The sequence below is a fragment of the Anomaloglossus baeobatrachus genome, chromosome 4 (genome assembly GCF_048569485.1).
Source record: "Anomaloglossus baeobatrachus isolate aAnoBae1 chromosome 4, aAnoBae1.hap1, whole genome shotgun sequence".
In the NCBI taxonomy this organism is placed as follows: domain Eukaryota; kingdom Metazoa; phylum Chordata; class Amphibia; order Anura; family Aromobatidae; genus Anomaloglossus; species Anomaloglossus baeobatrachus.
In genome coordinates this window covers 102583161-102610876 of record NC_134356.1, presented here as the reverse complement: position 1 = coordinate 102610876, position 27716 = coordinate 102583161, and the positions used below count along the sequence as shown (strand labels likewise).

General features: G+C 46.8%; 1 protein-coding gene across 1 annotated transcript in view; it reads right to left on the bottom strand.

Moving 5' to 3' along the window:
* Positions 1-27716, bottom strand: part of LOC142303261 (A disintegrin and metalloproteinase with thrombospondin motifs 2-like) — a 646340-nt gene that overhangs the window by 265875 nt on the left and 352749 nt on the right. Inside the window, exons 7-8 of the mRNA XM_075344495.1 lie at positions 27556-27661; positions 17148-17291 (exon numbers count right to left, since the gene is read on the bottom strand). Coding sequence (XP_075200610.1) covers positions 17148-17291; positions 27556-27661 — 250 coding nt within the window. The remainder of the gene's footprint in view (positions 1-17147; positions 17292-27555; positions 27662-27716) is intronic.

The following is a 27716-nucleotide window of genomic DNA, read 5'->3' as shown; positions in this document are numbered from 1 at the left end:
ATGGGAGAACCACCCTTGGGGTGCGTGGAAGACCAAGGGCAAAAGCTAAACAAGCTCGAGGCAGAAATGACAATATTATAGTGAACTGAAAACCCACGTCTCACCCCCCCCCCGTTACACGACAGGGCAGTGAGAGGCACATTTCTTAGAAGAACAACACGTTTATCAGACTATCCATCAACATTATCAATTGAAGGGTCCATGTGAGACCCCCTTAGGGGGAGAGAGAGACAAAGAGAGGGGGTGTGAAAGGGAGAGCGAAAGAGATAGAAAAGGGGAAGAAAGGGGAGAAAAAGATAAAGAAGAGAGAGAGTGGAGGAAGAGAGAAAAAGGGGCGAAAGAGAAACGACGGAGCAGAGAGAGAGAGAAGAAAGAGAGAAAGGGACGAGAGAAAAAAGGAGGAGCAAAAAGAGAGAGGAGAAAGAGAGGGAAGAGAGAGAGAGAAGAGGGAGAGAAAGAGAGAAAAGGGAGGAACACAAACTGATAAAAGAGAGCATAGAGGGGGAATAATAATCTCTCCACCTCTCTCCCTGCCACCCAAGAAAAGAGAGACAAATACATTTCAAGTAGCAATTAACCCAATATTTAAGTTCGCGTCCGGCCTATAAGGGGCCATCCTCCCACATCTCCCGCTCCCTCCACCACAAGATAGAAAACCGCAATCAGACCCAAGTCTTCAATCTGGCTCCTCCTGGGAAGATTCTCCGGCCGGCTTGGGATCCCTGGAACTCTTCTGAGGTCTTGCACGGCGGCGTCCACCTTCTCTTCTTCTTTGGGGTAACCCGGCGGGTCTGTCCATATGTAGCCAGTTAGGGATCTCTACTGCCGGTGTATCAAGAAATTGGAAGAGACCCTCCACCTCCTCCGGCTGCTTCAGCAGATATTGGTCTCCATTGTGGCGTACTATTAGGTGAAATGGATGTCCCCATCTGTAAGATGCTCCTTTCTCTTTAATTTTTTGTAGAATAGGAAGGAGCTGACGCCTCATATACAGGGTTCTGGCTGATATGTCAGGAAAAAGCTTGATTTCAGACCCTTTGTAAGAGACGGTTCCATGGACCCATGCCTTCCTCAGTATTGCTTCTTTATCCGTGTAGTAATGCAGTCTGCACAGAACATCTCTCGGCTGTGCTGTGTCACCCGGCCCCTGGCGGAACACTCTGTGGACTCTGTCGATCACATAAGTGGAGTCCTCTGCAGCTCCCATCACTTTGTTGAAAATTAAAGTTACAGACTTAGGGAGGGCAGCTGCTGCTATCTCTTCTGGGATGCCTTTTAAACGAATATTATTTCGCCTCCCCCCTGTTTTCTTGGTCATCTAACAGGATGGCGACATTTTGCAGGTGTGTACTGGCTTTGGATAGAGTTTGCTCCAGTGTGTTAACTCTTTCAAATAGTGTAAACACATCGTTCTCCACTGCAGTGGTGCGTGTATCCAGAGCATCAATGTCCCCTTTCACAATGGACAGAGCCCTCTCATGTGCCGCCTCCATTTTAGTAACTAGATTGTCCAGGTCATGTTTGGTGGGGAGAGCAGCCAGCAGCTGCAGGATGCGCTCTGTATCCACAGTGGAGCTTCCTGGGTTAACTCCTTGTGTGAGCTGACCTCCATTTTGGTTCCTCTGACTGTGTGGGGATTGACTGCTTTGGGAGCCTGACAACTCCTGACATGCCTGGGAGGCCCTGCATTCATTACCCCCATGCATATCTCCATCAGTGCCCAGACTCCTGCTCTCTTCACCAGCCTGGCTCATCAAGCTCTGCTGTGGGGCCTGAACTCCACCGCCCCCTCCTTCTGAGTATTCTGTGCAGCAGCCTCACCTCCTGTATACCCCTGCACCACTGGTCTCTGTGATGAAAGCGGAGATCTCGGTCCCAGCTGATCTCTGACGGTAGCGCCCTGTACCTGCACGCTATGCATCGCCACCGTCACTTCTGTCCCGCTGCCACCACTGACGGCTGCTGTTGCTGCAGGCCCCTGCCTCATGGATGCAGGTGCCATTACTGGAGCAGGCCTGGAGACCGGAGAGAGCTTCCCCCCTTTGAACAGACGATCCACTGCTGCGCTGTTGCTTCTCAGGGCTGGTGGTCCGGTCTGTGGTGCTGTGCCTCTCTTCCCCGGCATGTTAGAGAGTGCCAGGTGGGTTTTGCTATGTTATTTGTCACCTCAGCTTGCAAGAGCTCCTACAGAGCACGTCTGCCTGCAATCAAGCTCAAGCCACGCCCCCGTCATGAGATACTTTATCGAATGCCTTACTGAAGTCAAGGTATACTATATCCACAGCATTCCCCTGGTCCAACCATTCAGTGACTTTGTTGTAGAAGGAAATCAGGTTGGTCTGACAAGATTTATTGGTCATAAAACCATGCTGACTTTGGTTGATTAATCCTTTCCCATCCAGGTACATAAGTAAATGTTTTTTGACAATTTACTAGAAGATTTTTCCTGCAATAGAGGTCAGGCTTACTGGGCTGTAATTCCCTGGATCTTCCTTTTCCCCCTTTTCGTAGATAGGAACCACATTTACCCTTCCAATCTAGTTGTACCTCTCCTGTTTCCCATGACTTATTGAAGATTATTGCAAGCTGTACTATAATTTCCTCAGCTATATCTTTCAGGACTCTAGGGTGTAAATCGTCTGGACCTGGGGACTTGATTTCTTTTAACTTGGCTAAGTGTTCTAATATCAATTTTTTGCTTATTACCTTGGACTCCTCCTGACCATCACTTCTATCATGATTATTGTTGATGCTTGCATTACTTTTTTGGGAGAAGACAGATACAAATACGAATTTAGTATCTCCACCTGCTGTTCCACCTTGTTGACTGTTTCACCTTTTTGATTCTGCAGGACTCATAGTGATAGGCACCATCCATATTTAGGTACACCTTGACATGATTGGATGGCTTTTGCACATGTGTAGTAATTGTGGAGTTCATGTATTCATTAATTGTAGTGTGCTGACACATCGTTTTTGTATACAGTCATGACTAAAAGTGTTGGCACCCAAGAAATTGTTCCAGAAATACACAAACAAAAACAAAAAGCAGAGAAAAAAAAGCAAATTCAACATAATGTAACTCAAAACCCCAAAAATTGTTGGCATCTTTCCAAAATTGTTGTTTAACAACTATGTATCAAGCACGTGATGCTCGTTCAAACTCACCTGTGGCAAGTAACAGGTGTGGGCAATATGCAAATCACACCTGAAACCAGATAAAAGGGGAGAAGTTGACTCAATTTTGCATTGTGTGTCTGTATGCCACACTAAGCATGGAATACAGAAAGAGGAGAAGAGAAGAGAACGATCTGAGCACTTGAGAATCAAAATTGTTGAAAAAAATAAACAATCTCAAGGTTACAAGTCCATCTCCAGAGATCTTCATGTTCTTTTGTTCATGGTGCACAACATAACCAAGATGTTTACCCATGGCACTGTAGCTAATTTACCTGGATGTGAACAGCAGAGAAAAATTGATGAAAGGTTGCAACGCAGAATAGTCCAGATGGTGCGTTAGCAGTCCCAATCAAGTTACAAGGAAATTCAAGCTGTCCTGCAGGCTCAGGGCGCATCTGTGTCAGCGTGAACTATTCGTCCACATTTGAATCTACTGCTGACACAGGGACATAAAAAAGGTAGACTACAATTTGCCAAAATGTATGTGAGTAAGCCAAAATTCTTGTGGGAAAGTGTCTTGTGAATAGATGAAACCAAGATAGAAGTTTTTGGAAAAGCACATCAGTCTATTGTTTACTGAAAATGGAATGAGGATTACAAAGAAAAGAACACAGCACCTAATGTGACGCCCTGGGCAAGCCAGGGGTCACAGGTCATCACACCACCACACCCTACATCCCAGTTAGGAACACCAAGGCTACTAAAATCCTTGTTGCCTTCCTCCAGGGGCTGATGTTCACACCAGGGGGTGGGCCAGGCGGTTGGCTCCACTCACCGAGGAGTACACAGCCCTGGAGGCGGGAGGAACCAGGCAGTTTAGCTCAGGGGGAGCTTGAGTGAGGAAGGAGTAAACAGTGAAGTGAAAGTGAAGTAGTAGTAGAGCAAAGAAGAAAAGAGTAAAAGTAAGAGGAGAAAAGCCTGAAGTTGGTCCGGCTGTGTGCAGGACAGAGTCAGCAAGGTCAGCAACGGCGGTGATAGTCCGCAGGGGTGACTGCTCGGAGGTTGCTGGAAGGACCGCGGATGGGTAGTGGCCCGGCGGTCTGGAGCAGTATACGAAGAACAGTCAGCACCAGGGCAGGGGCCTCTCGGACCCCGGCAAGGCTAGGAGTCGCCGTGAATTTGCCAAATCCGTCAGTGAAGGGGACGTCTGTCTCCAAACAACCAAGTCCCGATTGAAGGCAACAGTCCAACCATTGAGGAGAGACACCGCCACTGCCAGGGCACCAGTTTCTCAGGGCCAGCGCCTGCGGGCAAAGTAGGGCTCCTCCGGCCCATATCCAAGCCGGGGAGCGGGTTACCGGTGGGAACCCATCGCTACCAACTCAGAAACATTAGGTGCAGGAAAAGGGACATCACCGTCACCTACTGGGAGAGCAAGTGCAGCCGTCCGTGGGAACCGTCTTTCCAGCCGTGTGTTTTACCGAGAACTGTGTCAACATCTCAGGCTGAGTGAGTACCACAGTGCCGCAAGGCACAGCGCTGCCCCCGCGTCCCTGCACCCCACCAAGCCCTGCATCTCCCACCTCTTCACTGGGCCCCGGGATCACCAACCCCTACCCACGGAGGGGCGACACAACAACTGGCTGCTCCATACCATCCATCCTGGGATCCCCATACAGAGCAGCGGTGGTGCCAACCAAATCACCACAACCGTGGGTGGCGTCACGGACAATAAACAATCCCCACACCCAAAAACCCCCTTTCACTCACGGGCGAGGAGCGCCGCTAGAGTCCCCGGGATCCGGCCCACCGCTCGAGCCACCGAGCAGCAGCAGGCCGCAGCAGCCGCGGCAGCCGGACCCGAGCAGCAGTGGGAGAGCGCGGCGTCCCCTCCTCCGCCCGCGACACTACAGTCAAATATCGTGGCGGTTCAAAGATGTTTTGGGGTTGTTTTTTTGCCTCTAACATTGGGTGTCTTGACTGTGTGCAATCATGAAATCTGAAGATTACTAAAGAATTTTGGGTTTATGCCCAGTGTCAGAAAGTTGGGTTTGCATCCTTGATCATGGATTTTCCAGCAGGACAATAACCCCAACATACTTCAAAAAGCATCCAGAAATGGATGGAAACAAAGCACTCAAGAGTTCTGAAGTGGCCAGAAATGAGTCCCGATCTAAATCCCATTGAATACCTGTGGCGATATCTTAAAATTGCTGTTGGAAGAAGACATTCTTCTAATATGAGAGACCTGGAGCAGTTTGCAAAAGAAGAGTGATCCAAAAATCCAGTTGAGAGGTTAAGAAGCTTGTTGATGGTTATAGGAAGTGATTGATTGCAGATATGTTTTCCAAATGGAGTGCAACCAAATATTTACTTGAGGGTGAGAAACAATTTAATCCGACATGTTTTTGGAGTTTTGTGTAAAATTATGTCCAATTTGTCTTTTCTTTTGTTGTTACAATACAAACAAAGGAAATAAATATGTATATAACAAAACATCTGTAATTGAAATCATTTTCTGTGATAAATACTTCATTTTCTTGAACAAATTCAAGGGTGCCAACACTTTTGACTGTATAAGTGAGCATTAACCCGTCACTCAGTAGTCTTTGGCTTTTTTCTGCTGTGTTCACGGTGACGTTAGAATTCATCCAAGTCCATGGCTTAGCCATGGACTCGATTGAACGTTGACTGTCACTGTCAGTGTCAGCCTGCTTCTCACTTTTTTAGAGATGCTTGTGGACTGCCCCCAGGAGTCTTATTCACCCATTTTTCCCAGTGAAGGTTTCTTAGTTAGATAAACCTGGTTCCTATCTGCCTGTTCGGACACACTGAGAGGTGAGTCACTATATGAGGTACACATTGTCATGGTTGGATGATTTTTGTACTTTTTGATTAAAAAGTTAACTAAGTACTTAATGTTTTTTTCCATGTATAGCAGTGGTGGACTTCATGTACTCATTAATCACAGTGTGCTGACACATCGTGTATGATATATTTGTATATTGGCCACATAGCATATTTGAGCACCTGCATATTAATTTAATACTGTGCAGGTCCTTTGCCTTTATTTTTATTGTGGCTAGAGATGAGTGGACCCATAGAAGTTTGATTCGTCAGATTCAGCTGGACTTTAGATAAAGTTTGGTTCAGGACCCAGACTTGATCCGAACTTCATTTGAAGTCACTGATTTTGCAGTTTAGGTCTTCGTCCATATGCAGCCAGACATAAACAGTACACTTTCTGGGGAGGGAGGACATGTTTTTTTATTGATTTTAGTTGTGCACACTACATCCGTTAACCCCGATATTACACCCAGTGCGAGCCATTCAAACACTGCAAGCAGCTCGCACTGGGCCGAGCACAGTGCTGGTCATACAAGTGGTTTGCATACGTAAACCTGTGTCAGGTTCGCTCATCTCTAGTTCTGGACTGAAATCTCCTGATGATTCTAAGCTGTCTTTGGCACAGGGAATTCTGACTGATCGTGTTGTATAGGTACATTGTGCACTAAGTGATAATCCGGTGTTTGATTCAGACTCAGCTCTTCCTCCTTCTATCAATAGGTCAGTGGCTTGCCTAGATCTGTGCAGCCTGATCTGTGCAGCCTATGTGGGAAGGGCCTTACAATGTACCTCAATGTAGAAGGCAAAACCACCTGTATACAAGCTTCTCACTTCTCAGAGACATCTGTTCACCAGGAATGTGCTTGAGGAAAACTTTACCTGGTTGCTTTGACATGGAAATTTGTTGTCGCAAAATAAAACTTCACTTCTCCGCCAGCATGAGACCCACACCCCAAGCTGGAGGCACAAACTGAGGAACATTTCCTTCCCTATCTAGGTAGCTGCCTCTTGACTAATGGACTTTGTATTGTGTCAGCCTTCCATCAGAAGCTTTAATTGCTTGCTTCTCTTCTACTGCTCTCTAACACCATGTGGATGAAGAAAGCTTTTTTTCATCTACATCATGTCATCGAGAGAGAACTAAAATATCTAGCCGATGGGTGTGGAGCCATGTGACAACTACTTCTGCTGGGGGCTTTTCTTAACAGGAGTTCCCTTTAGCTATGTTTAAAATGCTTGATATTTATCTAGTGGATCTCTTTTGTAGAAGTGTCACTAGGTCCTGATAAAGGCACTAGTTGAAAGGGAAGGTGTTTCGTTTTTTATTTTTATATTACTGATAGTGATTATGAAATCAAGAATTTTTAATACAAAATTAAACTCACTGTTTATTTAGTTTTTATTTAATTCTAGTTTTACTGAAGAACTGGGGGCTGCCATCTTGGATTTGCTGTGTGTAACGACAGTTACTCACCTCCTTTATGGCAGCCCTCTGTGCATTTACTCTGATAGTCACGCTGCAACCCTATACTTAATACGGGACAGCTCCCTGCTGTGACCTGGACGCGCTCCCTGTGCTGTCCAGATCAAAGCAGAGAGAGGTGATTGGCGCCATATTTGTGCAGCTCACAGCGTATGCTGCACTTTCCACCTGTCACCCATTCGGCCTGTGTGAGTACTGGCGCCCCTCCCCTCGCGCTGCTGCTATCCTCCCCCCGCTCTCCTTGCTGCAGCCACTGCGGGCGTGCATGCAGAGCATTGCGTGCGGACCGTGCATGCATGCAGAGCATTGCGTGCATTCATGCAGAACATTGCATGTGGGCATGCATGCATGCACAGCATTGCATGTAGGCATGCGTGCATGCAGATGATTGAATGCGTGCATGCAGAGCATTGCGGGCGTGCGTCTGTGCGTGCATGTGGCAGAGCATTGCAAACGGGAGTGTGTGTGGCAGAGCATAGTGTGCATGTATGTGGCAGAGTATTGCGTGCGGGCGTGCATTGAGATCATTGTGTGCGGGCGGGCATGCGTGCATGCATGCAGAGCAATGCGGGCGTGCGTGCTTGTGGTAGAGCATTGTGTGTGCGTACGTGTGGCAGAGCACTGTGGGTGTGCATGTGGCAGAGCTTTGTGTGTGTGCGTGATTATGGCAGAGCATTGCGGGCGTGCATGTGGCAGAACATTGTGTGTGCGTGCGTGTGGCAGAGCATTGCAAGCATGTGTGTAGCAGAGCATTGTGTGTGTGCGTGCGTGTGGCAGAGCATTGCTGGACCAGGACGTGTAGAGCGCTATGTGGGGAGCACTATGCAGCTGTCCTTGGTGACACTTTAGACATTTGTGGTCACCAACAAAATGGCTCTGCACTGTGATCCTAAACTTCATCTTCCCTTATTATTTTGGAAACACCCAGATTGGGAGGGAGGCTGTGACATCACACAGAGGAGAGAAGATTCTGCCCACTTTTACTGCAGCTGTAATGTGAGCTAGTTATACAGTAGCTCTGCAGCAGGATTTCAGCAGCTGCTCCCCCTAGTGTTTAAGAGTGGAAAATATCAAACTTTTTAATTTTTTTTTTATCTTTTGCTCAATTAAGAACAAATAATAATATTTAAACAAAACATTAGAACATTAATACTTTACATTTTTTCAGTTATTGAATTTTTTTTTTCTGGACGACACCTTCCCTTTAAAGATAGTTGACTTATTACATGCAGCCAATTGTTCCTTTAAGTAGTGTTCTAACATCAGGTGATAATAGTGTAACTATAGATGAATGTCCTGATATGTGTTGCGCTATGGTAACGTACCAGGATAAGTTAGGTGACTCACTGATTTCATCATTTTAGCAGAAGATCAACAGATGTTCTTTATAATACGAGGGGCTGTTGATAAGTCTTTGGCTTTGTGATCTTTTTTGTTTCTATGGTAACGAATGTTACAACACATGAAAGCCTTATGTGCCTTATATATGTTTTTAAAATTTTGTGTTTGTTGCTTATGGCAACAGTGTTCTACGCATGCGGGAAAACAAAATGGCAGAGTTTAATGTGATATTCACCGCAACTGAGAGGAGAGGAGTGATAAAATTCTTGTTTCTGCAAGGAAAGGCCGCAAAGGATATTTGTTACGGGGGACCAGCAGATTAGGACCAGGGGGTATATATCCTAATCGCCAGTCGGGGCCCACCGTGCTCCAGATGACAAAGGAGCTGCTGGCACCTGAGGGTTAGGTGGAGACTATAGAGCTGAATGGCTCTGAGATAACCCAGGAACTCTGGGAACCGGTCACGTGTGTTGGGACACGTCAGACCGGACGACAACCCGATTAGCGTTTTGGTGCACCTAGCGCTACACCAACCACGTGTGCAGGAAACACGTCAGGCCGGGTGGTAACCAGGTAGCGTTGACCGGAAGACCGCCACGAAAGCGCCCTGTCGGCCACGTGTGTAGGACACGTCAGGCCAAGCGGTCCTCCGATTAGCGTTTCTGGCCACCTCTCGACTGGCCACGTGTGTGTAGGACACGTCAGGCCAGATGGGTACACCAGTAGCGTTGACCGGGAAGCCGAGGAGGATAAGGAACACCCTGTTAACTCCACAGGGGTTCTGGGGTACGCTGTCTGTGCGCGTAGGGGGCACAACCGGACAGGTGGCGCAGCAGGTGCGTTGTCCGTGTGCGTAGGGGGCACAATCGGACAGGTGGCGCAGCAGGTGCGTTGTCCGTGTGCGTAGGAGGCACAATCGGACAGGTGGCACAGCAGGTGCGTTGTCCGTGTGCGTAGGGGGCGCAATCGGACAGGAAGCACAGCAGCCGCAACCCAGTTAACGCCACTGGGCTGCTATAGCAAGACTGGAACGGCAGGAGGGAAGCACGGCGCCTGACCCTGATGTGTCGAGCCACGAATCTTGGCGTGACAGGCACCGTTCGCCTAACCCTACCTACCGCTTCCCAACATAGGCTTATGCCGCAATGAGGCTCTAACATGGAGGTGTGCTCTGACTGAGCAAATGTGAAGACTGCGCACCTCCATGTTGTCTCCAGACCCTTTTATAACCTGGGTCCGCCCCAAACCCAGGGTGGAACCACCAAGGTCCAATAGCAGAGTGCCATGTCATCAGTGACGTCACATGCGACCTATCCGGAACCACCACGTCATTGATGACCTCATGGCAGCCACGCCCCAAACACTTCACCAGTCATCGTCTGACGACCAATACTGAGGTGCCAGATCATAGGGCCGGGCCTCTGCGAGCCACTCCGGAGTTGCCACGTCATCAGGACACCTGACACCCTCTGCCCTATCAGGTCCTGCCACCTCACGGACATGCTCAGTGAGGTCCTTACCGGACCTAGCCTCTGGTGCACTAAGTGCCTGAGCATGCCCAGTAGCCTGAGCAACAGGCTCAGAAAGCAGACTATCAGTTTGAGCATGCTCAGTAGGCACATCCCAGAACTTAGACACAGCACGAAGTCAAAGTACCTGTGCAAAGAGGCTGTTAGGGTTAATTGTGGGAGCATGCTCAGTAGCCTGAACTGAGAACTTAGTCTCAGACATAACACAATCAGGCTGAGCATGCTCACTAGGCAAAACACCGGGCTTAAACTCTGGCTGGGGTAAATCGGCGCACGCATGCGCACTAGCCGCCTCTCCACACTTAGACGTGGTGGAAGGAACAGCCAACTGGACGACCCGAGGCACGGCCAAGAATGGCAGCCGGCGCCTGGGCGCAACAGGAACCGCAGCAGGCTGCTTGCGGCTATGGCAGCGCCGGTTCGTAACAGTACCCCCCCCTCTAGTGGCCCTCCCTCTCGAATGGTCTATAGTCGCCACAGATACCACTGAGCGACGGGCGGAAGATGGAGACATGCAGTGGGAGCTACAAGACTCGCTCCACCGCGTAATCACCCCAGACGACCAGTCGATATGTGGGGAATGTTGCTTCAACCAAGGAATACCCAGCAGAATATCATCTGCACCCTTAGGGAGAACCAGAAATGAAATGGTCTCCCTATGCCCAGATGACATGGCAAGGGTAATGGGCACTGTCCGCTGGTGAATTACCTTGGGCAACAAGGACCCATCCAATACACGGACTCTCACTGGCCTTGGCATTTGCACCAGTGGGATGGCATGCCGCCGGGCAAAAGAGGAGGAGATGAAACTATCCCCAGTACCTGTGTCCACACTTGCCCTTGTGGACCATGTTGACCCCTTAAAGGAAATGGACGCGGGAAACGTCACCCTAATGGATGACGCAGAGTCCAGTCTACCTTCAGCTATGGTCACCAATCGCGGTCGCTTACCCTGACGCTTTGGGCAACGGTTGGCATAATGACCATACTGCCCACAAGCGAAACAGGAAATGCCCTTGCGACTCAAAGACCTAGCAACACCAACCCTAGCGATGTCCATAGGGACAGAGATGTCCTCTAAGGGAGGTGCAGTAGGAGAGACCACTACAGTGGCTGAACGACCCTCTGACCTGCGCTCCAGCTGACGCTCGGAGGTCCGCAGGTCAATGCGGGTAGCCAGAGTCATAAGGCCCTCAAGGGTAGTTGGTACCTCACGCGGCGCTAATGCGTCCTTCACGTGCGAGGCTAATCCCCTCCAGAACAGTGGAATGAGAGTCCTCTCTGACCACCCCAGTTCTGCAGCAAGTGTCCTGAAACTCACAGCATATTGACTTGAGGAGGTACGCCCCTGCTCCAAAGTCAGTAGCTGTAGGGCCGAGTCGTGAGTGACCTGAGGCCCCAGGAACACTTGTCGCAAGGACTCCAAAAACTCCTTAGAGTCCTGTACTACGGGGTCATTCCTCTCCCACAATGGTGTAGCCCACTCCAGTGCTCTATCAGAGAGCAAGGAGATGATAAACCCCACCTTCGACCTCTCTGTAGGAAACCGTGCAGCCAACAGCTCTAGGTGGACTGAGCACTGGTTCACGAATCCCCTACATGCCTTGCTGTTCTCTGTAAACTTGTTGGGCAGCGAGAGGTGAGGGAGGGTTGGAGTAGGCTTGGTGACTGACACCATTGCAGCCGCTTGAGCCACCACATCATCCATATCAGCAGCAAGAGCAGACTTCTCCAGAGACCTCACTCTGGCATCAAGCTGCAGCATGAACTGACGTAGCTGCTCCATCTCCGCCATGCCAGCCAGACCCTGGCGCAGTCTTACTGTTACGGGGGGACCAGCAGATTAGGACCAGGGGGTATATATCCTTATCGCCAGTCGGGGCCCACCGTGCTCCAGATGACAAAGGAGCTGCTGGCACCTGAGGGTTAGGCGGAGACTATAGAGCTGGATGGCTCTGAGATAACCCAGGAACTCTGGGAACCGGTCACGTGTGTTGGGACAAGTCAGACCGGACGACAACCCGATTAGCGTTTTGGTGCACCTAGCGCTACACCAACCACGTGTGCAGGAAACACGTCAGGCCGGGTGGTAACCAGGTAGCGTTGACTGGAAGACCGCCACGAAAGCGCCCTGTCGGCCACGTGTGTAGGACACGTCAGGCCGAGCGGTCCTCCGATTAGCGTGTCTGGCCACCTCTCGACTGGCCACGTGTGTGTAGGACACGTCAGGCCAGATGGGTACACCAGTAGCGTTGACCGGGAAGCCGAGGAGGATAAGGAACACCCTGTTAACTCCACAGGGGTCCTGGGGTACGCTGTCCGTGCGTGTAGGGGGCACAACCGGACAGGTGGCGCAGCAGGTGCGTTGTCCGTGTGCGTAGGGGGCACAATCGGACAGGTGGCGCAGCAGGTGCGTTGTCCGTGTGCGTAGGAGGCACAATCAGACAGGTGGCACAGCAGGTGCGTTGTCCGTGTGCGTCGGGGGCACAATCGGACAGGAAGCACAGCAGTCGCAACCCAGTTAACGCCACTGGGCTGCTATAGCAAGACTGGAACGGCAGGAGGGAAGCACGGCGCCTGACCCTGATGTGCCGAGCCACGAATCTTGGCGTGACAGGCACCGTTCGCCTAACCCTACCTACCGCTTCCCAACATAGGCTTATGCCGCAATGAGGCTCTAACATGGAGGTGTGCTCTGACTGAGAAAATGTGAAGACTGCGCACCTCCATGTTGTCTCCAGACCCTTTTATAACCTGGGTCCGCCCCAAACCCAGGGTGGAACCACCAAGGTCCAATAGCAGAGTGCCATGTCATCAGTGACGTCACATGCGACCTATCCGGAACCACCACGTCATTGATGACCTCATGGCAGCCACGCCCCAAACACTTCACCAGTCATCGTCTGACGACCAATACTGAGGTGCCAGATCATAGGGGCGGGCCTCTGCGAGCCAGTCCGGAGTTGCCATGTCATCAGGACACCTGACACCCTCTGCCCTATCAGGGCCTGCCACCTCACGGACATGCTCAGTGAGGTCCTTACCGGACCTAGCCTCTGGTGCACTAAGTGCCTGAGCATGCCCAGTAGCCTGAGCAACAGGCTCAGAAAGCAGACTATCAGTTTGAGCATGCTCAGTAGGCACATCCCAGCACTTAGACACAGCACGAAGTCCAAGTACCTGTGCAAAGAGGCTGTTAGGGTTAATTGTGGGAGCATGCTCAGTAGCCTGAACTGAGGACTTAGTCTCAGACATAACACAATCAGGCTGAGCATGCTCACTAGGCAAAACACCGGGCTTAAACTCTGGCTGGGGTAAATCGGCGCACGCATGCGCACTAGCCGCCTCTCCACACTTAGACGTGGTGGAAGGAACAGCCAACTGGACGACCCGAGGCACAGCCAAGAACGGCAGCCGGCGCCTGGGCGCAACAGGAACCGCAGCAGGCTGCTTGCGGCTATGGCGGCGCCGGTTCGTAACAATATTCATGTTGATATGTCGCAGTCATTGGGGGATCAATACCCTTTATATTCCACAGTTAATAACTGGATTGCCAAATTTAAAACTGGCCACTTCAGCACCAATGATGAGGAACGTCCTGGACTACACAGAGTGGTTGCTGTTCCGGAGATCGTCGGTGCTGTGCACAACCTCATACTGAAGAATCAACGAATTTCAGCTACAGCAATAGCAGACATCATGGGGATTTTCCGTGAACGTGTTTGTGTCATTATCCATGAACATTTGGACATGAGGAAGCTATCTGCAAAGTGGGTCACAAAATGTTTGACAACAGATCACAGAAGCATGCAAGTGAAAACTTCCCGGTCCATTGGTCAGCATTTTCGGACTGATAAGAACTTCCTGGATTGACTGGTCCCTATGGATGAGACCTAGATTTATTTGTATGATCCTGAAAACAAGGAGCAGTCAAAAGAGTGGAGGCACAGTGGTTCTCCTCTTCCAAAGATGTTCAGGGTGCAAAAATCAGCCACTAAGGTGATAGTGTCTGTTTTCTGGGATAAGGAGGGAGTGCTGCTAGTGGACTACCTTCAAAAGGGTTCCACCATCAATGCAAGGTATTACACTGAACATTTGGACCAATTAAAGGCAGCTCTGAAGGCCAAAAGGTGCGGAAAGCTGTCCAAAGGAATCTTGTTACTGCAAGACAATGCCTCTGCTCATACTGCAGAAGTGACATTGGCAAAACTGGCATAGGTGGGCTCCCAGCTGGTTGACCACCCACCTTATTCACCAGATCTAGCTCCCTCTGACTATCATCTGTTTCCACACCTGAACAAACACCTCAAGGGTACCAAATTTTACACCATTTCTGATGCCATGGCTGCTATGGATGCCTGGTTTGAGGCACAACCAAAATCCTTCTTTTTGCTAGGCTTACAGAACTTGGAATACCGATGTAAGAAGTATGTTGTCATCAGTGGAGAGTATGTGGAATAAATGTAAAGTTTCATCACCCTCTCTCATTTCTTTCTGGATAAAGCCAAAGACTTATCAGCAGCCCCTCGAATCATTAGTAATACTATAGATTTATCCTATGCAAAAAGAAAGTAACCTGGCAGGATAGTTCTGACTTCATAGCCACATGATTAATTTATTCTTCCAGACAACTATAGTTTTTCTACCTCATTATATAAATCAATCTCTGATTCTGCCTGGAAATCTGTATTACCTTTATGGCCACGAAACTATAAGTAATTACCTATTAATTCTACAGTATGGGTAATTTCAGCTGTGCTGGTTAGACTGGCACAGGTATATGGAGCCGCTTTACAGAATAGGTTGGACATCTCCTACCATTTTTTTACTGGCAATGTGGTGTGTGTGTTGGTGAGGGTATGAATACTGTACTTTCATCTATAACAGCTCTAACCTTGTGGCAGCACAACTCAAGAAGGTAAAACAGATCCAAGGGTTAACATCTAAAAAGGGTGAATGGGACCCATTCTAATGGACGGACTCCATAGTAGCCCGTTTAACAAAGTTCTTTCATTCCTCAAACTAATTATTGCCATTTTTGTTTTATTTCTATACTATATTTTGGAGTTTCTTATGTCTATTGGCACACAGTGAACTTTCAGCTCGTAAAAGCAGCTATTGATAATCATTGTGATTGACAAATGTGTTTATCTAGAACCAGCGGGAAATGATAAGGAAAATAATCAATATAACTATCATCCATAATTTACCAATATGTCATATTGCTTGTTATATGGTAGCTATATACCAGCTTTATAAAATCATACTTTTGTTAATATCGGCTAAGAAAATATTTTATTTTATAGGAGTTTGGCCGGTGTCACACTTGCGAATGCCTCGCGTGTATCTCGTGCGAGTATCGCAGTGCATCACCCGGCACAGATTCACACTCTCCTCACAGTAGCGGGTCGGTCGCATGCATCTCTTTGCAGCTGAGACGCTCTTGTGAGGAGAGTGTGAGTCCGTGACGGGTGATGCAACGCAAGACTCGCGCAAGATATGCGCGAGGCACTCGCAAGTGTGACACCGGCCTTTCTCGGAGATACAAGACTCAAAAGATTTTTAGATTCTTGAAAGGAAATGATTATTCAATTGTTGCTTAATTGTTTTGGACATGGGCAAAATGTTGTGTGCCAAAATTTTGACTTAAATATTAGGGGGCAAGGTAGGTCTCTTTCTAAATTCATAGGGATATCCTATGATGTACGTGGGTTTTTTCAATCTCTTATGTTTATCCTTTTTTAATTGCTCTTTTTTCAATAAATTCCTTTTTATTCACATCATTTGTGAGTACTGGACTTTTGCTTTGAGAACAAATTTCCAAAACAGCTGTGTGCAGCAGTGGAGTACACTCATGTTACAATGATTTTTGCCTGTCGTAAGCTGCATCAGGGGCTCCCGCACATCACATCATGAAGGCTGACTATAATGTACGTTTATTTTTTCATATGTTATTAATATACAATTTGTATACCTTGCATTTATCTTTTGATATATTGTTTGTCATTCTTAGCTTGAATGTATTTATGGATTTTATCTTTTATTATTTTTGTTTTCTATAGTTTTTTTTACTTAAAGGGAACCTGTCACCAGTTTTTCGGCCTATAAATGGTGGCCACCACCAGTGGTCTCTTATATCCAGCATTCTAACATACAGTATATAAGAGCTCAGGCTGCTGTGTAAAACAAAAAAAACACTTTATAATGCTCACCTAACGGTCGCGCTGCGGTGGATTCTAGTCAGATGAGTGTCTCTGTTCTCCGGTGCCGGCGCCTCCTCTTTTGGCCATTTTTGTCCTCCTTCTAAAGCCTGTGTGCATAACACGTTCTACGTCATACACACTCGCTAATCTCAATGTCGGCGCGTGTGCATGACATAGGACATGTCATGCACCGCGGCTACAGAAGAAAGACAACAAAGATGGTCAAAAGAGGCGGAGCCGGGACCGGACAACAGGACCCATCTGACTAGAATCCACCGCAGAGTGACCATTAGGTGAGTAGTATAAAGTGTTTTTTTATGTTTTACACAGCAGCCTGGGTTCTTATGTACAGGATGTTAGAATGCTGGATATAAGAGCCCACTGGTGGTGGCCGTCGCTTATAGGCCAAAAAACTGGTGACAGTTTCCCTTTAAATGTACATACCTATTGTATATAAATATATTTTTTATTGCAATTATGAATTCACTGTAAAACAAGACAAATTACAGCAACTACCAGCAACAACTAAATATGTAATTAGACAATGTCTACGACCAAAGTTAGCAATAAAGAAAAATTTGAAGTAAATCCAACAAACATTAACAGTTTTTTAAATTTTGTTACCTTAAATAGCGGCTAAGTTCTTGCTGACTACACCGAGACCAGTGAAAGCGATGGAATGCAGCTTGTACCAGTGGAGCCATAATACTTCCCATTCTAACTTCATCTCCACACCTGTTTCCTTGGCCATCATGCTCCATTCCCAACCTAGAAAATGCATTGGACAAGGTTTACTACACACATCATTATCAACATCACACTATAACAGGGAAACCTGATTAACACAAGACATAAAAACAATTTAATTTGCAAAAATAAATGTGTTGGCAGTAAAAATGCTGTGTAAAATATACATGTTTTTGCCACATTTTTCATTTGTTTCTATGTTTTTGTTCCCCATTTGTTAAAATGTCTGAAAAATACTGTGAAAATGCTGAAAACATTAACATTGTGCAGATTTGAAACTGCTTCACATCTGCAAGGAAAAAATAAACAATGTATGCATAAGATTTCAGAACTCTCACTTTGCTGGGACAGTGAAATGCTAAATTTTACACAACAAAAACTCAAAGTGTTAACATTGCCATAATGGTCTGTAACAGGGCTGTGGAGTCTGAGTCAGAGCCGTGGAGTCTGAGTCAGAGCCGTGGAGTCTGAGTCAGAGCCGTGGAGTCTGAGTCAGAGTCGGTGTCCATTTTGGTGGAGTCGAAGTTGGAGTCGGTATAAAATGGATCAACTCTGACTCCTAAAATATATAATAAATTGGGTACAGTGGTTCAATGTGATGAATATTTTTTCATAAATTTGTAAAAGTTATGAAATGTCTGTTCTATTCCTGATCAAAGGATTTAGACTTTAAGTTGAGAAGAATCTGTGCTGCGCTTCAGCTGCATGATATAAGTAGTGATGTTACCATTTTACTGGAGTAAATTTATCACAAACATGAGTTATGTACAGTTGAAACCAGAAGTTTACATACACTATCTAAAAAGACACATCTGCATGTTTTTCTCACTATCTGACATGAAATCAGAATAAATCTTACCCGTTTTAGGTCAGTTAGGAGCCAAAGCTATTTATATTTGCCAAATGCCAGAATAATGAAAGAGAGAGTGTTTTAAGGCATTTTTATTACTTTTTGCAAAGTCAAAAGTTTACATACACTAAGAGTACTATGCCTTTAAACAATATGGGACAGCCCATATGATGATATCATATCTTTGGAAGCTTCTGATAGGTTTATTGGCAACATCTGAATTAATTAGAGACACACCTGTGGATGTATTTTAACCCCTTCAGCCCCAAGCCTATTTTGACCCTAAAGACCAGGCCATTTTTTGCAATTTTGACCAGTGTCACTTTATGAGGTTATAACTCTGGAACGCTTCAACGGATCCCGGTGATTCTGAGATTGTTTTTTCGTGACATATTGGGCTTCATGTTAGTGGTAAATTTAGGCTGATATTTTTTGTGTTTCTTTGTGAAAAAAACAGAAATTTCGCAAAAAGTTTGAAAATTTTGTAATTTTCGAACTTTGAATTTTTATGCTCTAAAATCAACGAGACATATGACACAAAATAATTAATAAATAACATTTCCCACATGTCTACTTTACATCAGAACAATTTTGGGAAAAAAAAACAAAAATTAAGGACGTTATAGGGGTTCAAAGTTTATGAGCAATTTCTCATTTTTACAACAACATTTACAAAGCCACTTTTTTTAGGGACCACATCACATTTGAAGCGATTTTGAAAGGTCTACATGACACAAAACACCCAAAAGTGACACCATTCCAAAAACGGCACCCCTCGGGCTACTCAAAACCACATTCAACAAGGTTATTAACCCTTCTGGTGCTTCACAGTAACTAAAGCAATGTGGAAGGAAAAAATGAACATTTTACTTTTTGCAACAAAAATGTTAATTTAGCCTCAAATATTGCATTTCACAAGGGTAGCAGGATTAAATGAACCCCCAAGATTTGTTGGGCAATTTCTTCTGAGCACGCAGATACCTTATATGTGGCAAAAAACCACTGTTTGGGCGCACCGCAGGACTCGGAAGGGAAGGAGAGTCATTTGACTTTTTGAACAGAAAATTAGCTTTAATCGTTAGCCGCACCATGTTGCGTTTGGAGAGCTCCTGAGGTGCCGAAACAGTGGAGCTCCCCCACATGTGACCCCATTTTGGAAACTAGACCCCTCATGGAATTTATCTAGATGTTTATTGAGCACTTTGATCCTCTGGGGGCTTCACAAAAGTTAATAGAGTTGAGCCGTGAAAATAAAAAAAAAATTTTTTACCACAAAATTGTTACTTCAACCAGGTAGCTTTTTGTTTTCACAAGGGTATCAGGAAAAATTGCACCATAAAATGTATGGTGCCATTTCTCCTGAGTACACAGATACCTCATATGTGGTGGAAATCAAATGTTTGGGCGCACAGCAGGGCTTGGAATGCAAGGAGCGTCATTTGACTTTTCAAACGCAAAATTGTCTGGGATAATTAGCGTATTCCATGTTGTGTTTGGAGACCCCCTGAGGTGCCGAAACAGTGGAGCTCCCCCACATGTGACCCCATTTTGGAAACTAGACCCCTCATGGAATTTATCTAGATGTTTATTGAGCACTTTGATCCTCTGGGGGCTTCACAAAAGTTAATAGAGTTGAGCCGTGAAAATAAAAAAAAAATTTTTTACCACAAAATTGTTACTTCAACCAGGTAGCTTTTTGTTTTCACAAGGGTATCAGGAAAAATTGCACCATAAAATGTATGGTGCCATTTCTCCTGAGTACACAGATACCTCATATGTGGTGGAAATCAAATGTTTGGGCGCACAGCAGGGCTTGGAATGCAAGGAGCGTCATTTGACTTTTCAAACGCAAAATTGTCTGGGATAATTAGCGTATTCCATGTTGTGTTTGGAGACCCCCTGAGGTGCCGAAACAGTGGAGCTCCCCCACATGTGACCCCATTTTGGAAACTAGACCCCTCATGGAATTTATCTAGATGTTTATTGAGCACTTTGATCCTCTGGGGGCTTCACAAAAGTTAATAGAGTTGAGCCGTGAAAATAAAAAAATTTTTTTTTACCACAAAATTGTTACTTTAACCAGGTAGCTTTTTGTTTTCACAAGGGTATCAGGAAAAATTGCACCATAAAATGTATGGTGCCATTTCTCCTGAGTAAACAGATACCTCATATGTGGTGGAAATCAAATGTTTGGGCGCACAGCAGGGCTTCGAATGCAAGGAGCGTCATTTGACTTTTCAAACGCAAAATTGTCTGGGATAATTAGCGTATTCCATGTTGTGTTTGGAGACCCCCTGAGGTGCCGAAACAGTGGAGCTCCCCCACATGTGACCCCATTTTGGAAACTAGACCCCTCATGGAATTTATCTAGATGTTTATTGAGCACTTTGATCTTCTGGGGGCTTCACAAAAGTTAATAGAGTTGAGCCGTGAAAATAAAAAAAAAATTTTTTACCACAAAATTGTTACTTCAACCAGGTAGCTTTTTTTCACAAGGGTATCAGGAAAAATTGCACCATAAAATGTACACAGATACCTCATATGTGGTGGGAATCAAATGTTTGGGCACACAACAGGGCTCGGAATGCAAGGAGCGTCATTTGACTTTTCAAACGCAAAATTGTCTGGGATAATTAGCGTATTCCATGTTGTGTTTGGAGACCCCCTGAGGTGCCGAAACAGTGGAGTTCCCCCACATGTGACCCCATTTTGGAAACTAGACCCCCCATGGCATAGAAAAATAAAACAGGGCGCACGCACGAATGTTCTGCAGAAAAGGGGGGGGGGAATAGGTGGGATGGAAAAAAGTCCTGTCCAAAGTCGAGTACGACTGCAGGACGCTTGCTGATCAGGTACCTAATTGTTCAAGTTTTTTTTTGTTTTTTTTTTATTTGGGGTGAACAAAAAAAGCAAAAACTAAAGCAACAATTACGTACCTGATCAGCCAATCACGTAGCTGATCAGCACTTGGCGGCAAGCGGGTGGGGGAGGAGGGGGGAAGAGGGAGTGGGAGATGCGATTGGGGATAGTTAGAAAACAGCCACGAACAATACTTACAGGATGGATCAGAACAGCGGCAGATGGGGGGCGGCAGATGGGGGGGCAGCGGCATATAAAGGGAGCATCTGTGATTGTGAGACAGAGGCGGCTGGGATAGGGTGGAGGCGGCTGGGATAGGTTGGGGGCGGATGTGAGAGGGCGCAGTGGATGCAGGAGCGGCAGAGGATGGGGTGAAGGGGGGATGGGGGGGATGGGGAGTGGGAGGTGATATTGGGGATAGTTACCTTACAGGATGGATCTAGGCAGCAGGATCACAGGAGATGAAGGAGGCAGCAGATCGAGGAGGGTGAGAGGTGGGAGAGGGAGCGCAGCACAAATCACGGGGGAGACAGGTGAGCAGAGCACAGATCACGGGGGTGAGAGGTGAGGGAGCACAGATCAAGGGGGTGAGAGGTGGCGGGAGAGCAGACAGCAGATCACGGGGGTGAAAGGGGAGGGAGCACAGATCACGGGGGTGAGAGGTGAGGGAGCACAGATCAAGGGGGTGAGAGGTGGCGGGAGAGCGGACAGCAGATCACGGGGGTGACAAGGGAGAGAGCACAGATCACGGGGGTGACAGGGGAGGGAGCACAGATCACGGGGGTGAGAGGTGGGGGGAGAGCGGACAGCAGATCACGGGGGTGACAGGGGAGGGAGCACAGATCACGGGGGTGACAGGGGAGGGAGCACAGATCATGGGGCTAACAGGGGAGGGAGCACAGATCACGGGGGTGACAGGGGAGGGAGCACACATCACGGGGGTGACAGGGGAGGGAGCACACATCATGGGGGTGACAGGGGAGGGAGCACACATCACGGGGGTGACAGGGGAGGGAGCACACATCACGGGGGTGACAGGGGAGGGAGCACACATCACGGGGGTTACAGGGGAGGGAGCACACATCACGGGGGTGTCAGGGGAGGGAGCACACATCACGGGGGTGATAAGGGAGGGAGCACACATCACGGGGGTGACAGTGGAGGGAGCACACATCACGGGGGTGACAGGGGAGGGGACGGGTAGCCGATCACGGGGGTGAGAGGTGGGGGGGAGTGGGCAGCACATCACGGAGGGGAGGGGGCGCCAGCCGATCACGAGGGGGAGTGGCGGGCAGCGCATAACGGAGGAGAAGGGGCACGCAGCGCATAACGGAGGAGAGGGGGCGCGCAGCGCATAACGGAGGAGAGGGGGCACGCAGCGCATAACAGAGGAGAGGGGGCGCGCAGCCGATCACGAGGGGGCAGCAGATCGGGGAGAGCGGTGACACTGTGGCAGACGGAGGAGGGCAGCGGCGGATTGGGAGGGGTGAGGGTGCGGGCAGCAGATCACGAGGGGTGAAGGTGCGGGCAGCAGATCGGGGAGACAGGTGACAGATCGCGGAGGGCAGCGGCGGATCGGGAGGTGTGAGGGTGGGGGTGTGGGCAGCAGATCACGAGGGGTGGGGGTGCGGGCAGCAGATCGGGGAGACAGGTGGCAGATCGCGGAGGGCAGCGGCAGATCGGGAGGTGTGGGGGTGCGGGCAGCAGATCACGAGGGGTGGGGGTGCGGGCAGCAGATCAGGGAGACAAGTGGCAGATCGCGGAGGACAGCGGCGGATCGGGAGGTGTGGGGGTGCGGGCAGCAGATACGAGGGGTGGGGGTGCGGGCAGCAGATACGAGGGATGGGGGTGCGGGCAGCAGATCGGGAGACAGGTGGCAGATCGCGGAGGGCAGCGGCGGCGGCGGATCGGGAGGCTTTTCGCCGGTTTCATACAGTGCAATGGCGGCACGGCAACTTCCTTGTCCCATGCTCCGGTTACATAACAGCATGGGACCGGAGCTTGTCGCCCTGCCATTGCACTGTATACACTCACTGTGCTGGCGTACTGCAGGGACGACAAGTGACGGTGACGGGGGCGGTCACCGGCAACAGGACCATGGCGATTGGAGAGATCGGTCACAAGGCCGATCTCTCCAATCAGAGCTGCTGGAACTGGGGGAGGGTGATCCAGTGAGGTCACCCAGCTCCAGCCAATGGCCAGTGCTACAGCTGCACTGGTCAGGGCTGGATTTCAATGTTTCAGTCATTTTAAATGGCTGGAACATTACAGTGGCTGTGATTGGTTGAGCGGCGTTCGTCAGCCAATCACAGCCTCCGTAGGTCCGGGGAGGAGGCACCACCCCTCCTGAGGTCAGGTACAGGTCCCCTCCTCCCCGAATCTGCGGTTTATGCTAACTTTTCGCAGTCACCGGAGGCTCCGGTGCCGCGATTACGCCATGATGGAAAGATCCGTCCTTGGTCGTTAAGGCCCAGGGCACCATGATGGATCTTTCCGTCCATGGTCATGAAGGGGTTAATGCACACCTGAAACTCACTGCTTCTTTGTGTAGCATCATGGGAAAATCAAAAGAAATCAGCCAAGATCTGAGGAAGAGAATTGTGGACTTGCACAAGTCTGGTTCATCCTTGGGTGCAATTTCCAGATACCTGATGGTGCCTCGTTCATCTGTACAAACAATTATATCCAAGTACAAACAAGATTGGAATGTCAAGCAATCATACCACTGAGGAAGGAGACAGGTTCTGTGTACCAGAGATGAATGTGCTTTGGTCAGACATGTGCATATCAACCCAAGAACAAAAGCAAAGGCCCTTGTGCAGATGCTGGCAGTACCTGGTAAGATGAACATGGGCTAAAAGGCCACTTTGCCAAGAAGAAGCCATTACTCCATAAGAAGCATAGGAACAAAAACCTTAAATTTTGGAGACATGTCCTGTGATCTGGCAAAATTAAAATCGAACTGTTTGGATATAATGACCATTATTGCAATTGGAGGAAAAAGGGAGAAGCTTTGAAGCCTAAGAAAATCATCTCAACTGGGAAACACAGGGGTGGCGGCATTATGTTGTGGGGTGTTTTGCTGCAGGAAGGACTGGTGCACTTCACAAAATAGATGGTCTCAAGAGGAAAGAAGATTATGTGGCAATACTGAAACAACATCTCAAGACATCAGCCAGGAGCTTAAAGCTTGGGCGAAAATGGGTCTTCCAAATGGACAATGACCTGAAGCCTCCTGCCAAACTGGTTACAGAGTGGCTTAAGTATAACATAGTCAATGTTTTGGGGGGCCATCATTGATGCTAATGTATGTGAAGCGCTATGGAATTAATAGTGCTATATAAGTGAATAAATATTATATATTATCTCAATCCTATTGAAAATTTATGGGCAAAGCTGAAAAGGCAGGTGCGAGCAATGAGACCTACAAACATGGCTCAATTACACCAATTCTGTCAGGAGGAATGGGCCCAAATTCCTACCAACTATTGTGAGAAGCTTGTGGAAGGATATCCAAAATGTTTGACTCAAATCATAGAGTTTAAGGTCAATGGTACCAAATAATACTGAAATGGATGGAAACATTTGAATTTGCAGAAAGTAATAAAAATGCCTTAAAACATTCTCTCTCTCATTGTTTTGGCATTTGGCAAATATAAATAATTGTGGTTCCTAATTGACCTAAAACGGGAAACGTTTATTCTGATGTCATGTCAGATAGTGAGAAAAACCTGCAGATGTGTCTTTATAGTGGATGGAAACTTCTGGGTTCAACTGCATGAGTGAGTTGGAGTCGGAGTTGTGGAGTCGGAGTCAGAATCAGGGAAATTGAGGAGTTAGAGTTGGAGTCAGAGGTTTGACTTAGCGACTTCACAGCCCTTTCCTGTAAAACACCTGCATACAACCGCTCTATGTTCCCTGAATGATGATAACATTAGTCTTTTTATAGTAGTTTTCATTAAGAGTGGTAATATCATGAAATCATTGTAGTGGTAAATGTAGTGACATGGTATGGCGATATTATGTTGGGCTTGCAAAGTGGTAGCTTTGGAAATATTTTTTTTTAGTGGGTTTTGCTCACTAATAATAAAGATAACATTTAATTGCCATATATTGTAATATTAGTTCTCGTATACTGGTAGTTTTTTTTAACATTTATATGTGTGTATAAATATTTCTTTATAACTGTGACAATATTTCAAATATATCAAAAAGACTGACCTGCACATTCCACAGGTGTGAACAGGTGCTAGCTGAAAACACAATATAACTAGAAAATACATACAGCTGCACTCTAGAATGCCATCAATGAATAAGGGAACTCTGGTATTACATTACTGCTATAGGAATATTCGACAAAAAGAGATACTTAGCTTATGTATTGGCCAATGCATGTGAGACTGTTAACCGCAACAAGGTGATCTCTAATATACCGGGACCCTAACTTAAAGGGAACCTGTCACCTAGAATATGCGTTCTGACCTATCAGCAGACGTATGTGTGCCCTAATTACACCTCCCTACCCATCCTTGTGCTGTAAAATTGTATAATATGAAAGTAATAAAAAACGTTTTATTACCATCATATTTCCTATGTAAATAGCAGGGAATGTGGTCACAGGGGCGGCGCCTTGCCCTATGGACGTCTGCATATTTCCGTGGTATGACGCCCCTGTGGGCGTGATACCATGGAGCGACATCCCCGTCGCTCATTCTATCCTGTGCACGTTTACACTTACTATTGCGGCAGGCTTCTCTTCCAAGTTCTCCTTGTCAGTTTCAGATGCGCACTGCGCATGTGCAGTGCGCGTCTGAAACCGGCGATTGAACACCCGGAAAAGAAGCCTGCTGCAATGCGTGCAGGATAGAATGAGCGCCGGGGACGTTGCTCATGTGACTCCATGGTATCATGCCCACAGGGGCGTGATACCACGGAAATATGCAGACGTCCATAGGGCAAGGTGCCGCCCCTGTGACCACATTCCCTGCTATTTACATACGAAATATGAAGGTAATAAAACTTTTTTTATTACTTTCATATTATACAATTTTACAGAACAGGGATGGGTAGGAAGGTGTAATTAGGGCACACATGCGTCTGCTGATAGGTCAGAATGCATATTCTAGGTGACAGGTTCCCTTTAAAGGTTAAAAGGTACATGTCTGGGCAGAAAAGGATCCAGTTATAAAGGAGGATGGACACAGCCTGGTTATATTATAGGGCGGAGTGCTCAGAAATGTAGCTAACACCTGTTCACACCTGTTAGATGTGCGGGTCAGTCTTTCTGATATACAGTATTTGTAGTGCTTTCTTTCTGACTGACCACTCAACCCTATAACCAGGCTGCGTCCATCCTCCTTTTATAGCTGCATCCTTTCTGCCCAGACATGAAGGTTTTTAACCCAGATAGAGGCATTTAAGTTAGGGTCGCAGTATATAAGAGATCACCTTGCCGTTGGTTACCGGGCTCACATGCATTGGCCAATACATAAGCTAAGCAGCTCTTTTTTTCAAATATTCCTATAGCAGTAATGCAGTACCAGAATTCCCTTATTCATTGTTAGCATTCTAGAGTGTACAGTATTTTGTGACAATTTTTCAGTATTTAAGGCCTCGATTTCAATTTTTTTTAAGGCTGCCCTTTGTCTAAAATTGTCCCTGGGAGAAGCATAAATGTGTTGGCATAAATGTATTCCTTTTATTATTCTAATCTTCAGAAATGATTACAGCCCACACTAGCAGCAATGTGCTGTATGATCCCAAGTCGCTACGCATACCATCACAAATTAAGCACACAGGCATATTTTATTTATCCATGCAATTAACATTTGTTCCAGATTCCTTGTTCTATTCAGTTGATCTGTTGAAGATTCCTGTTATAAAGTAATGTTTCTTTAATGTTCCTTTTTGAGTGCAAACTTGCTTCTTAATCAATGTCTTGAATTTTTTCCTTAAATTGTCTTAGAACAAGGAGTACAATTACCAATGTGAGTTTTTCTGTATATAAAGCATGACTATGCAATAAAAGACAACTCAATGTGTCCTTTCCTTACTCCAGAAAACAATATTGCAAGCTACAATTAATGAAATAAATTAAACCTATTGAATGTCATGATGAACATTAATAACATGTAATAAATGAAATTCTGAAACAAATATAGGATTAGTGAATTGCTTTAATAATTTTACAACAAAATCTCTTCCAGGCTAAACAAACATTTCTGTAGTCCCTTTATTTTCTAGAAGATTGTCAAAATCTGACAGTGTGCAATGTGTACACTATCAGGATTCCGCTCTTTTGCCTGTATGTTTACATTTTGCAAACTAGCTGTTGATGCCGACTAGCACATTTGTCTGCTTCTGTCCATGTTCTAATAAGAGGAGCAGATGAGAAATTTGTCAGCCTGTGAAAGAATCTTTGCAAATCGCATATGTGTAGTCAAGCAATGACTGTTTGATTGGGAAAAAGCAGAATCCTTACAGTGTTCATGTTGTCAGGATTCTGTAAATTGCAGTAGGATAGAGACTGCAGAAATTTATGTTTAGACTTTTTAAATGCCTTCATAGTCTACTTACACGTGACCCGTTTCATGAGCTACTACAAAGGCTGAAGAAAATCCATCTTCATGGTTTAGTGTGCAGCTACGTATTGAATGACACATTCCAGTAACTGGCGCATAACCTAAGGAAAAGGTAGAAAGTAACAAATGTAAATACAAGGGAAAGTCACAAGTATA